Below are 13751 nucleotides of genomic sequence, written 5' to 3'. Positions count from 1 at the left end.
CAATCCTGCTGTGGGGGCTACAGAACATCTCAGATGGTCACCAGTTGTGAAGGACACTGTCAAGACAGCGCCTCCTACCAGATGAGAGGCCACAGGTGTTGATGGAGGAACGTTGGTTAGCCAGAGCTCCCCACCCCCAGCTTCTGGGTGGGCTGGGGTCAGCTCAGCAGGCCCTCAGTGCATGCTGAACTTGGCGCCGGTAGAGACCAAGTGCATGTGAGGTGGAGGGCGGGGGTGGGGCCAGCCTTCTGAAGACAGACTGGGCACCCGCCCGCCCCGCCCCTGCTGCCCCAAACGCAGGCTGCCCTTTCAGTGATGACCATGCAGCTTTCTTAATGGAACACAATCGCTGAACTTGGTACATTTCAAGCACTTTAGCCTTCCAGGACAGCAGACTGCTGATGAAAACCATCTTCTGCAGGCGGGCGCCATGTTAATGAGAGACCAAATTTCATACGCTTGCAAACTTTCCCCCTTGCCTCCTGCTGTACCTCCCCCTCCCCCCAATAAAAGATTGCATCAGAGAGAAAGGGAGAGAGATTTCCATAATTTATAGTATGGGCATTTCACTGGGGACAAGCGCTAATCTGTACTTACCGATACATTTAAGAAAATGCATCCTCCCGCAAGCCTGCACCATTTACGACTCTTGGCACAAACCGCAATGCTCAGTCTTCAATTAAGGGACACCTTAGGGTTCATTATCACACAATCGCTCCCTGTGAACCATGCCAAATGCTGTTTTGGCACAGAGCTTGGAAGATGAATTAGAAGGAAGTCCTGTCTGTAATGCCCTCTCCCATTCCCATTACCGCCATCAGCGTTTATACCCTCTCCCTCGGCCCTCCCCCTCTCCAAGTGGCTTTTACTATTCAATTTCTCAACGTCAAACTCGATTCTCTAGAGGTGTAGTTAAAGATGCCACATCTCCTTTTTGTCTTCCGGCTCTCAACAGGCCTCAACATGGCCCAGATGGGCCGCTCTCCACCCCCTTTTGGGCTAAAGGAGCCACAGATGTGTCTTCATCTTCCTCTTAGTGTCGGGTGGAGACAAGGGACAGGAACTGGATACACACACGTATGCACATGAGCCATAGGAAGCTTCTGAACAGGCCTGGGATCTAAACCCAGATGGGGCTTGGCGTAAAAGCTGAAGGCTGAGGCAGAGTGGCTCACACTCCAGACAACTGAGCTCCGCCTGTCAGCAGGAAGGACCGAAAGCGAGAACCCCAAGCCCACCTCAACTCCACTACACCCAAGGTCCAGCCCACAGGACCCTTGTGGTTTAACCCCCTGGGTGAGGACATGGGCCTTTTTGTTTTCTTAATGAGAACAACAGAACAAACCAGCACATCTGCTGGCCCTTCCCAGCTCTCCCCAGACCCACAGAGCTGCAGGTGAGCGCTGTGGACAGGAGAGAGGTGGCAGCAACAGCCAGAGATATGGCGGTGGGCTTCCAGGGAGTGTCAGGGTTGGGTGGGGGCTGGAGGGGTGAAAAAGGAGGGGCATTGCGCCTCTTGTAGGACAGCATGGTGACCTGGCTGCTTCCCTCAACTTTCCAGTTCTACTCAGGACAAGGTGCCTCTGCTCGAGGGAACTCCACTTATGACTTCTGGGCGTCATGCCATTAAGATGCTTAGATGTCACAGGAAAGTGGGCTGGCCTAAACCAAGGCTCTCAAGTTGGACCATTGTATCACACAAAGCCATTAAAAGAAAATAAGCTTAATGAAGTAGCTAGACGTCTAGGCTGTGCACCAACGCAGTCAGGCTGCTGCAAAGCTAGATGACGACCTGCAAGATCTGCAAGAACCTTCTTTCCGTCTCAGTAGTGGCGGGCAGGGGCAGAGGGAGGAATGAGCAGGAGAGCAAGCAGACTAAAAATACTCCACCCACAAGATGTCTTGTGGAAATTTTATTATATAGAGTGTAAAATGAATTGTCAGTCAAATACAAAGAACACCTTTTTAAACAACATGCATAACATTTTCCAATTGCCTTTTTTAATAGTTAGACATTTCAAGCATTTAAGGAAAACAAGGAGAAAACCCCAGAAACTGTAACTTCAGTACATTTCAAACGGAATGTCCCTCAGGTCAATTAAAAATGCAAGAAAAAATAGCTTTAATTCCGTATTTTTTTCCTTTAAAAATACATGTTATCTGTACAAGATACACTACAGTAAACATTGGAAATCATATTATCCCTTTTATTAAATCAAAATTATTTAATTCATACTGTGGTTAATACTAGATTTACTTATTCATCTAGTTAATTTGACAAATATTAAGAAAATATTTAAAAGAAAAAAGCAAAAAAACACCTTGGAATTAAAAAATAGTTACTACATTTTTATACGGTTTAATGTTCCACAGTGTTTGTTAAAAGTTATATTGAATTTCTTTTTAATATTAAAAATAACAGTATTTATATTTCTGAAAGAATAGAGAAAGGTTTTTTGTTTTGTTTTTTAAAACCAGCTTGGAGGTCTTAGATACACAATTGCAACCAGTAATGGAGACACGAAAAAAAAAATGTATGCTAACACACAAACACACTTTTATATTACCCTTTAGAACTCTAGGAATTATACAAACCCTACAAAATGCCCCTCCCAAACCCTGTTGGACAGCAATACAATTATCTGTCTCATTTCAGAATTCACATAATTAATTACAATACATAATAGTTCAGTTTTTTAAAAAATGCAATAAAACCAGACAGCCAAAATACAAGAAATTAGAAGTAAAACATTTAATGAATTTACACATTTAAGAATATTTAAATACTGTTTAAAAAATTTTTTTAAAGAATTTGTTACATACCACCTAAGACTTCCAAGCCACTTTCTGTTGCAACAGAAAAAACTGTAAATAAAAAGACACGAAAACAAAACAACAAACAAAACAATATCATGTTGAAATGTCATTGCTCCGAGGCACATTCTGGCACCTGAATTTGCAGGTATTTTGCTCCAAAAAGAATCCCAGAGCTTACACATTTGAAATAACAAACAAGAATAATGAAACAAAAATTATCAGCAATTTTTAGTAACTAATTTTCCCGATTTTTAGAAAAATTCTGTTAATCTAAATATAGTGTTTCACAGAACAAAACAAAGGTTCTTCATCAAAAGTCTGCAAATCTAAAAACCTCTGTTACAAACAGGTTTTCTTTCACACTGATTTCGAGGGGAAGGGCCAGCTGTGCGACTCCGCTCTACTGCTCCTGTGGGAGGAAGGAGAGGAGGTGTCAGGCCCACGGCAGCTTCTCTAGTCCCGAGTCCGCAGCAGGCGACAGGTGCCCATGCACCAATGCAAACCCGAGAAACCTCTTTGGGGGGAGGTCTGGAGCTTCTCTTCTGCTGGGGACATTGGGCAGGATGCAGAAGAGTGCTACTCTTCCTGGGCCACTACCAGCCCTGACACCTGCTTTCCCCAAGACACAGCCAACTGGGCAGTGGGATGCCAGGGCTGGAGGAGCCGGCACACTGTCCATGGGACCTGACTGACATCAGGTGACCTGAAATATGCCCGTGGGAGCACCTGGCCCTCTTCCCCACTTTAAGGAGAAATCCGTCTTGGCCCTGACTAGGCAGAGCCCTCCAGGCTCCTGGGCATGAAGACGGGAGCTGGCACTGTGCCTGCCTGAGGAGCCCACACAGGGCCAGAGGCAGGCTGGCACTCGGTGCTGAGCTCTGGGCCTGCCCAGGAGGGAACCACCAACCCGTTCTACTCCTCTGGAGCCAGGAGGCGGACGGCATGGCGGTTGCTGTGTTCTTATGAGGTCCCTAGGCCGTGGGGACTGCTCCCCTGCAGTCTACTGCACTCGCCCTGACATTAGACAAACACTGAGGCGTGGGAGACAGGGGTCAGGGAGGTGTGGGAAGTGTCACAGCGTTGGGGACCGTCTACAGACCTGGCTGTGGGCCTGAGCCTGCCCTAACGTCTGCCCGTAGAAAGCGACCTGCTGTCTGTAATACTCCGCCCAGGCCATTGTGTAGTCTGGTGGGGAGCTGGCCTGAGAAGCAGCGCTGGCAGCGTGACCTGGGTGACAAGGGAGGAAAAATGGGTTAGGGGAATGGGAGCGTTGGGGGCAGGTCCCTTCCCTGGGGCCCAGGCACCTGCTCTCCCTTCTGGAGGGCACGGGGAGGCTGGGCGAAGTGGTCTTCTATTGCTGGGTCCCACACCCCAGGCGAAGACAGCCAACTGCTCTACAGAAGCAAAGCCCTGCGTACGCCTGCCTCTCAGCAGTTCCTATGCCGAAGGCAGAAAGAGTGGCTGCGGGGACTGGAGGTGGATGGAAAGCCTGGCGTGGTGTCTACAGGGAACACCCAAATCCCTCACAGCTTGACGTACATACCCCACGCGTCTAGGGTGGGTTCAGGTCAGGGAAGAATGGGCACCAGAACTGCTAGCAGGTCCCCTGCTGATGAGGGTCACCTTGGCACCCCCACCCTGGCCCCAGAAGGGGTATGGACCTGGTGACAATATGGCCGCTAGGGTTCCCAAAACAGTGTTTGACAGCCTCTGACCCAAGTTGGGTCAGCCAGAAGTTCCACCCTGAAGATGCCAGTCACGGAAACACCCTGCAGGCCATACCCCATGCTCTGGTCAGGGAGTCAGGAAATGCGCTCGGGCTTGGTGCTGATGTGAAGTCCTGAACCAGGGCTTTTGCTGTTGCTGCTATGTACTCCCTCCCCCTTTAATTTAATTTTTTTAAAAAAATATTTTTTGGGGCTGGGTTGTGGTTCAGTGGTAAAGCCCTCGCCTAGCATGTGCTAGGCCCTGGGTTCGATCCTCAGCACCATATAAATAAAATATTGTGTCCGACTACAACTAAAAAATAAATATTAAAAAAAAAATTTAGTTGTAGATGGACACAATACCTTTACTTATTTATTTTTTATATGGTGCTAGGGATCGAGCCCAGTGCCTCACTGTGCTAGGCAAGCGCAGTACCCACTGAGCTCCAGCCCCAGCCGCCCTTCCCCTCTTCTGAAGACTAGTTTAGTTTCTGGTACAGGTAAGAAAAAAGACTTATACAACAAGAAAACAACTGGGCACCTAGTCCAGCTTAGGGTCCCTTCCCCGAATTCCACCATTTCTCTTCTCTTTAGCTATCCTGAAATGCCAAAAATGGGCATCAGTGAGACACACAGAGAACAGGATGCCTGGGTGGGTGGCAGCACTAATAGGAGCCTTTCAGCTCCACAGGGACTAAGCCAGGTCCAACAGGCAGTGGGTGACAAGGTGTGGGTACTGAGGTCCAGCTGTGGGGAAGGTGACAAAGCACAGACGACAGGCCCAGGAGCAGCTGGGCTGAGGCTGCAGGGGTGGGCCTGTGCCCGAAGCCGCGGCACTTACTCTGCTTCTTGTAGTAGTCTTCCCAGGCCTTGCTGTAGTCAGGCTGGCTGCTCTGCGGCTGGCTCTGCTGGTCTACGCGAGGAACAAAGGGCAGTCAGGGCCCCAGCCTGGGAGGAAGGCACCACAGGCAGGAGGGCTGAAAACGGCCGGTGTGAGGCAGGGGCTGGCGACGAGCATGATAAGGCCCTGCTCTCTGCAGATGGAGCTGAGCTGGGAGTGGAGAGCTCTGGGAGCCAGAGCAATGGCCATCCCAGGCCCCCGGACCTGTCTTCCATGGACAAGGGGTTTACCTGGCCCTTCTGTCCAATGACAGACGACCTCTGGGTGAGTATGCAGGGCCACAGGACTGTGATCTGCCTCAGCCTTTCTTGGGTGGGAAGAGAGGGACAGAGGACATGTGGAGGTGGTTCTATGCTGTCCTTGGTGTTTCCTCTTTGCTATGCCAGCAACAGAGAGACTCAATGACAGAGGACAAAGCAGCAGCACCCAGCCCAGGGTGGCTAAAATCCCTGACCACAGGGTGAAGCGGGAGCTGCTCAAGTGTCCGCCTGCGCGGGCACACAGACCCCCTTCAACACCTTTTCTTCTGTCAGAGCTGGTATGCAGGCGGCAGGAGGACGTGCTCCTGATCATCCCCCGTGCAGAAGGCTGGCTCCCCTGCCAGCAGGCTTGGGAGACTGAACGTGGGGAAGAGGACACACTGAACCCACACTGAGTGTCTCTGCTGCTAACATAGCACAGAGGCTTGCTCTCCTGGTATCCCTTCTGCTCATCTCTCTCCTGGCCTGCCTCACGGCCTCTGCAGAGCCACAAACCCAGGGCAGCTTCCCAGGGGAGGAGAGCTGCCCTCTCAGGGCTCAGTGTGCCATGTCTCAGGCTTCTCCCAGGTCTTCTGTCTGGGCACAATGGGGCCAATGTGAATGCAACCCCATCACTCTGCAGACCAGAGCATCATGCAATGACCCTATACTGTGAGGACACCTTTTCTGCTAGGTGGCCAGCAAAATTCACAGTGAAGTTCCTGTTGAAGTCTGAAACACTGAGTAATAAAATACAGGTGGGAGGAGGGGGAAACAATCCAGCCATACAGCCCCGGAGCTTGCAAATACTTAAGAAATCTACCTCGACCCATCACTTTATGGATTTCTGAAGTAGAGCCTCCCCCACCCAGGGGAGGGTATTTCTGCTGACAGAGTATGGGCCTCTAGGCTCTGCTCCAGGGAAAAGGGGCCATGTCCCTTGAGCAAGGTTGACAGGCCATCCTGCAGCCTGATCTGTTATGAGGAGCAACTGCAGCCTGAACAAGGCTTTCCAGAAAGACGGGAACTTCAGGTAGGTAGAAGCCTGAATTCTACTGGCCAAGGTAAGGGACTCTGTTTTGTGCAGGCTGAGCAAGAGGGACCAGCCCAGCAGTAAACCCTAGCCTGACTCCTGGAATTGGTGAGGGGTCCAGAGTTGGGAGGGACTCTGTCCACACAGGCACTTTCTCTCTCTCTCTCTTTAATTTTTTTTTTAGTTGTAGATGGACACAATATTATCTATCTATCTATCTATCTATCTATCTATTTATTTATATGTGGTGCTAAGAATCGAACTCAATGCCTCACACATGCAAGGCAAGCGCTCAACCACTGAGCCACAACCCCAGCCCCTCATGGGCACTTTCTCTTGACACCCAGTTTTCCCAGGGAGGTATCACTCAGCAGACCTAATTCCATATTTGTTTGCTTTCTGAAAAGCTCAGGAAACAGAAAGAATGCCTTCCTAAGAAGAGAGGGAGAATGTCCCCATGAGGCCAAAGAGTAGGAAGGGTCACCAAGAAGCATGGGACTGCTTGGGAGAGCAGGGTGTGGCAATGTGGAGCTTTGGGCCAGGAGGAGGATCCCCAGGGAGTACAGAGAGAGGAGCAGCAGAGGAGGCTCAGGTTAAAGTTAAACTGCACCCACAGCCCACCTATCTGTGGAGAATAAGTGACAATTCTGCCCCAACCCACTCCATGGACAGGTAGCCATGGGGAGCCAGACCTATGTCCCTGCCTCAGCTAGAGGCTGGTGCTGTTTCTGTGGAAGCCCTCACCAAGCATATGTGCTCCTTGGTGCAGGGCCTGCAATGTTCCCCAACATTTGTGGAGAGTTGCGTCCTGGACTTGTTGGCCAAAAGTATAACAAGAGTCTCTTAGGTCCATCAGTCCTTGGCCAACCTGGCCAGCAAGTGGGAGCGCACACCACCACCTCCCAAGTCACTTACTTGGGACCTGCTGTGTGGGCTGCTGCCATGCCTGGTAGGTGCTGCCCCAGCCCTGGGTCAGAAAGGCTGGAGGGCCACTGTGGACAACAGAAGAGTCACTCATGACAGTATGGGTCACACACCCCCCATCCCCCAACATCTACCTCTTTTCTGCTTAGCTCACCCCTAACCAAGCACAGCCCCTCCCTGCCCCCAAGCCTACTGGCAGTGGCCCAGTGACAACTCTAGCCCCGTCCACCCCCAGGTGGAGCAAGTGGGTCACCTACCTCACAGGGGTACTGTGGGGGTTTCCGTTTACTTTAGCAGCGATGTTGGGGAAGCACCCTGAGCCCCTTGGAGGAAAGGTGCTGTGAAGAGGACAAGCAAGCAGAACCAGCTGAACCCCTGTGATGAAGGCTCTGCAATTCCCCCCTGCCCTGGAGCTGTGCTTCCGGATTGATTGGGGGCGGGGGGCGGGGGGGGGGGGAAGGACACGACTGGAAGGTGCCTGTCTCTGAGGTGCTCCAGCCTGTCTACCACAGGTCAGGGAGCTACAGACAGGTCTGAAGGACCACGGGTGGGATGAAGACAGATGGTCCTGCCCACACCCAGAGCTCCAGCAGCACTCTGGAGAAACAGCTGGGACGAACTCAGGAGTGATGATGTCCTCTGGGTACAACAGAGGCAGAACACTCACTTTTTTTTTTTTTTTTATAAATTTTTTAATATTTATTTTTTACTTATCAGAGGACACAACATCTTTGTCTTGTATGTGGTGCTGAGGATCGAACCTGGGCCGCACGCATGCCAGGTGAACGCGCTACCCCTTGAGCCACATCCCCAGCCCCAGAACACTCACTTTTGATGCGGGGCAGCAGGCGGCTGGTTGAAGGGGCTCTGTCCAAAGGCTCCGGGGGCTCCAAGGCTGGTACCCTGTGTGGGCACAGAGGAGCTCTCACTCCTGCTGGGGGCACCTAGCCCTCCACCCAGGTCACCCGAGGCAAAGCCCCTTCTGGGGAGACAAGTCAAGTGAGGGAGACAGTCTGCACTCGCACTAGCCTTCCTTCCCACAGCAGACTGAGCTGCAGAAATGGCACTGCCCTTGAGTGACAGCACCACCACGCAGCCAATCCTGGCACCACCATGATTGCCCTGGCATGTCACCCTGGGGAAGGACCAACCTGCTTGACTCTCCCGTCAATTTAGGCTGGCCCAGGGCTCTTTCTGCCATTCTACGTCCCCACTGAGGTGAGCAGTGGCCCATCTGTCCTCCATCAACACTCCCTTTCTTTATCTGCTTTGAGGTGCCTGAAACTAAAGCCAGAGTCAATGAAAGCTGCCTGCAGGGCTGGCGGCCAGGGCATGTCCACGGGAGCCCAGGGACAGTGCTGGGGGAAGGCTGCTGCCCGGCTACTCATCTAAGCCTGCAGGGGACATGCTCTGGGGACTGAGCTGCTGCAGCCTTGGCGTGTCCTGCCAGAGGCTTCCTTCATTGCTTGCGGGTCTGGCCCTGTCATTCCCTGGGCCTCCGACCTTCCCTTCAGCCAAATAGGAGGGGCGCCCCCCTGGATGTGAGGATGGGAAGGCACCCAAGAACGAGGTTCTGGGGGATGCAGGTACCTTGGACATCCAAGAGAAAAATCCAGATAGTATTAAGCCAGGTGGGGAAGGGACCGTGTACGTACACCAACTTTCTCATCTATGAGATGTCTGGCCACCTCGATCTGCTGAGGAACACCCCTGATGGTAAATATCCGCAGGCTGGGGTCGGTGTTGGGAGGGGGATTGCGCTGAAGCTCCACGTGGGCTCCTGACTGCTGGTTGATGCTTTTGATGTTCTCGCCCCCTGCAGGCAGGAGACAGAGAAGGTGAGGGCCTCTGCTCAGGAGAGGCTGAAAGGGTACTTGTCCACAAAGGGAGAAGTTTTCCACTCACTGAAAAGTGGCTCTAACCAAAATCCAGGGCTGTCCCCTTTGCATAGAGATTTCCCTCAGAGCCAGGCTGGAGCCTGAGGCCCACGGATGTGTATGCCCAGAGTTCAACGGAGGCAGCTGTGGCTCTTCAACCCAGCCATGGCCATCTGCCCAGGGAAAGCACAGGATGCTTCTTGGGGCAAGAATAGTGACCTGATGGCCCTGCCCTACACAATGGGGCCTTCAGCCTGGGTGTGGGCTGCTGCATCGCTTCCCCTCCCTCCACAGGCCGGCTACATGCCCAACAACGCCTGGAGTCCACTTGGGCCTTCAAAATCCCATCTAGTCCCTTCTCTGGTCCCTGCTGCGGGTGTGTGTGTGTGTGTCTGTGTGTGTGTGTGTGTGTGTGTGTGGGGGGGTGTTGTTGTCTAGACGGAGATGCAGTCCAAAGAAGGGGGAGCCACAGGGATCTGGGTGGAGTCGGGCTAATAAAAATCTAGTCGGACTCTGAAAAACCTGGAGTCCCAGTCTCTTAATGAAATTTGCGTGACAAAAGCTCCACCAGCAGAACAATGGCAGATTCTTCTACTGAAATCTCAGCACTTACAGATCTCAGCTGGGATGGGGGTGGGCAAGCAGAGCCAGACCAAGGAAAAGTTAGCACACTCAGTTTGGTGAAATTAGAAAAAATAAATGCTGAAAATCTGGTACAGGGAGCAGGATGCCCCAAATGCTCGAAAGCAAAGGCAGAGTGCTAGCCCAGCACATGTGAGGTACTAGGTTCGATCCTCAGCACCACCTAACAGTAAACAAATAAAATAAAGGCATACTGTCCATCTACAACTACATAAATAAATAAATAATGATAATAATAATAATTAAAAAAAAAGCAAAGGTAGAGGGCCAGTGTGCCCTCCACAGTCAAAACCAACTGAAAGTGAGTGTGTCACTTCACTGACAGACCCCACAACCTGCAGATGCCCAGCAAGCAGACAGGGCTGGCAGAGGGGACAGAGCAGTGACAGGCTGGCCTTGGTTCACTCTGAGAGGATGACAGCACGCTAAGACACGTCCATCCTAGAGGGAGTATGGTAGGCTTCTGCAGCGCGCGAGCAGAGACACGGGGCAAAGCCTCAGCCAGCACCCACATGGGTAGCACGCTGGCTTAGTTTAGGCTTAAGTTTTTTAAACTTGAAAGCAAATTAAAAAAAAAAAAAATCAACCCAACAGCCTTGTGTTCGTGGCCTTCTTAACTATAAAGTACTGTGAGAGGTTCAGAGAAGTGTCTGTTTCTCGCCTGGCCTGGTGTTCCCTATGTGACTTGGGAACACCCCAGGCCAGCGCTGAAAGCTCTGCTCTCCCTCCAGACAGGTATGCTCTTGAGCTCTTTACTAAGCTGTCACTGTCTTTGCCCCAGGAAAAAAGAGCAGCTTCACTCTAGGCAACAGTGTTCTGGGGAGCAATGAAGAGCACAGGAAAAAAAACGGCCATTTCAACAGGCACCCCCAGAATTTGGAGGGGTGTCACCTGGTCTGCGGGCAACCGGACTACAGGACGAACCTCTGAGAATGAGGTTCTGCAGGCCCCAGAGGCAAACCCCAGCCCTTGCTCTGCCTCAGTGCGGACCAGCAGCCCCAGATCCCCTGCCTGGAGCTCGGGAGCATGCTAATAAGGTGAGGAGGGCCCGCAGGCTGAGCAGGCAGGAAGGAGTTCATTTAAGTTCATCTTCCTTCAAAATGAGGTCACCAGCTTGGCACATGGTGGCTGTCTATCGACTCATTCAGCAGCCTGCTCCATTCTTCCACCTGATGGGGGGCAGAAGGACCCACCAGTGGCCCCCGGCTGGACGTGAAATTGTAAAGCAATTAATCAAACCTGCTAAAAGGCCTGGCTGACAAGAGCAGGGCTGGCCACGCTATCTGTCAATGTTGCTGTTTATCATGGAAATCCAGCAGGGGCCCCCGGGAGGCTCTGTGTCTGTCCAAGGGCCAGAACCAGGAGAGCAGGCCTGGCTGCCTGCAGGACCTCTCCCTTTTCCTCACCCACACCTCTTTTCCAACAGAAGAAAAGGCATCACCCTGCCACAGGGATGTGAACAAGATGACCTTCCCCGGGCCCAACACAACTTGCTGGACTTGCCGAGCATGGTATCATCTGAGCACGGAACCTGGCGGTGCCCTCCTTGTCTTCCAGGAAGCACTCAGCTGGAGAACATGCACAAAAGGCTGTTCTGGAGGCACCAAGGGCTCACTGGGAGGAGAGAAGGCAGTGAGGCTCCGAGGCTCCAACAGAGACACAGTCAAGTGAAAATCTCACTCACAAAATGGTTTTCAAAAGGCCGAGACACCTAACTCTGATCCTCCACCTAGAGGCACCAAGCAGCCACGTGTGGCTCACTGCAGCAGTCTGAGAAGCACTCGGCAGCTAGCAGCATGTGCCAGGAAATCAAAACAAACCCACATTGTTCCTACTGCCCCTGAGTGGCCAGTAATCTCAAAGACGATGTGGAAACAGAACACAAACATTCTGAAAGAGCATAAAACATCACACTGTCCAGAAGCAGGGACAAGCGCCAGGTCCCAGGGGCCAAGAAGCAACTCTCCCCAGCCCTGAGGACACGCTGGCGGCGCCTCAGGTCTACTGGTAGAGACAATCCCAAGTCTCATTTCCTTCAACATGAGCAACTCCAGTGATCAAAGAACTGAGGAACTCTGGGGAGAAGGTTGCCTACCCCCCCACCCTGCCATGCTTGCTGGATGAACAGCGAAGGTAAACACAAAGCCCAACACCAAACAAGTCCCTGCCAGCATGGACGCTTGGCTTTCTGCTCCTAGGAGGTCACCCTAGCACTGCCGTGGGAGAAGGGCTCAGGCATGGGATGAGCTGAGAGGAACCAACGTGGCTGGCCTAGAATCCGCCTGCTGCCTCTCACTCAGCAACAGGAAGGAGCTGTGATGGCCACCGACCAGGCTCCTCCCAACACTCCCTGAGCTGCCTGAAACTACTAACAAAGCAGTTTTCATTTCCCTCCAAAGGGTGACTGTTTCTCCTAGTAAATGTGCCGTTGAAAGAACAGGAGCCATCATCTTACTGTGTTAATGAAGACCAAATACCCAAACTGGACGGACTGGGAAAATGGCGGCGTGCAAGTCTGGAAGTGGCATTGGCCAAGGGTGGAAGCTGACCTACTCCGGCCTTCCTTGGTGGGAAGCCCACTGCAAGGCCCTCCCTACCCAGAGCCCGCGCTGCTCCAACAGCAGTGGCTCCTGTGGTCTCCTGTTGCTCACAGTCTGCTCTGCCCCACTATGACAGACCAAATTGGGGGCCCTGGAGAAGACCCCTGAAAAGCAGAGTTCTGACCGAAGGTAGCTGAGGCCACAGACCTGGCCACTGGGCTGGATGTAGCAAGTGGCTTGCACTGTGGCCCTACAGGCCTGTGTGACTTCCCACCCCTCCAGGACAACAGTGGTGGAAATGGGATGGAAACCGCTGAGGCTGCTTCTTACCTTTGCCTATGACGAGGCCACACTTATCTGCTGGCACGGTATATGTTATCTCCTGGATGCCACCAGGGGTTCCCATGCTCCAGTCGCCACGGCCCCTGCCCCTTCCTCTTGCTACTGCCAGACCTCCGAAGCCATCCCTCTCCTGGGAAGAAAACAAGGACATAGTGATGATTTCTGCCACCACCACAACACCACTCTCCGCCTTCTCTGGGAAGGAGGTTAAGTGACAGGATGTAATCAACGCCACAAATTAGAACCTAGCACCTTTCCAGACTTCAAATGTGAAGCCCACTTTCAACCAGAATCACCACCAATCACAGGTATACTCGAGGAAGACGTGCAGATAAATGTGTAGTCACACAAATGGCAGAGAGACACCCAACTAAACAGGCTGCCAGGCATAAACTCCTCATCCGAATGACTCCTGACACCACCCCCCCACACACCAGGCTGCTACAAGGTACAATTCCACGACTGCCTTCTAGGTGGAAACCCTTGTTCCACTCAGCCAAAGGGATAAAAGGATTTAAGAAACATTCGTTTTCCTGCTCCCAGGAAAGAGCAAAAATATGCTCAACAGTGAGTGCTCAGGGCTGCTTCAGGAGGGAGAGGTGGAGGGAGTCAGTCAGGCCCACCTGGCTGCCCACATCTGGGCCTGAGAGGTCTCTGCCACACTCACACGGCCTGCCCAACAGAATGCAAAGCCTCAGTCTTGTCTAGCTGAGGTCCTGCCCCACCTGGA

General features: G+C 52.2%; 1 protein-coding gene across 2 annotated transcripts in view; it reads right to left on the bottom strand.

Moving 5' to 3' along the window:
* Window positions 1–1905: 1905 nt before the first annotated feature.
* The window catches only part of Fubp3 (far upstream element binding protein 3), a 50715-nt gene continuing 38869 nt past the window's right edge, over window positions 1906–13751 (bottom strand). For both annotated transcript variants that reach the window (XM_026386513.2, XM_026386514.2), the window contains exons 12-19: window positions 13010–13151; window positions 9276–9436; window positions 8450–8523; window positions 7878–7958; window positions 7612–7688; window positions 5365–5436; window positions 3917–4044; window positions 1906–3226 (exon numbers count right to left, since the gene is read on the bottom strand). In XM_026386513.2, the coding sequence (XP_026242298.1) occupies window positions 3218–3226; window positions 3917–4044; window positions 5365–5436; window positions 7612–7688; window positions 7878–7958; window positions 8450–8523; window positions 9276–9436; window positions 13010–13151 (744 nt within the window). In that variant the 3' untranslated portion in view covers window positions 1906–3217. The remainder of the gene's footprint in view (window positions 3227–3916; window positions 4045–5364; window positions 5437–7611; window positions 7689–7877; window positions 7959–8449; window positions 8524–9275; window positions 9437–13009; window positions 13152–13751) is intronic.

The sequence above is a fragment of the Urocitellus parryii genome, chromosome 4, assembly GCF_045843805.1.
Source record: "Urocitellus parryii isolate mUroPar1 chromosome 4, mUroPar1.hap1, whole genome shotgun sequence".
In the NCBI taxonomy this organism is placed as follows: Eukaryota; Metazoa; Chordata; class Mammalia; order Rodentia; family Sciuridae; genus Urocitellus; species Urocitellus parryii.
The sequence above is the reverse complement of the archived record's forward strand: the minus strand, read 5'-3'. Positions and strand labels throughout refer to the sequence as shown.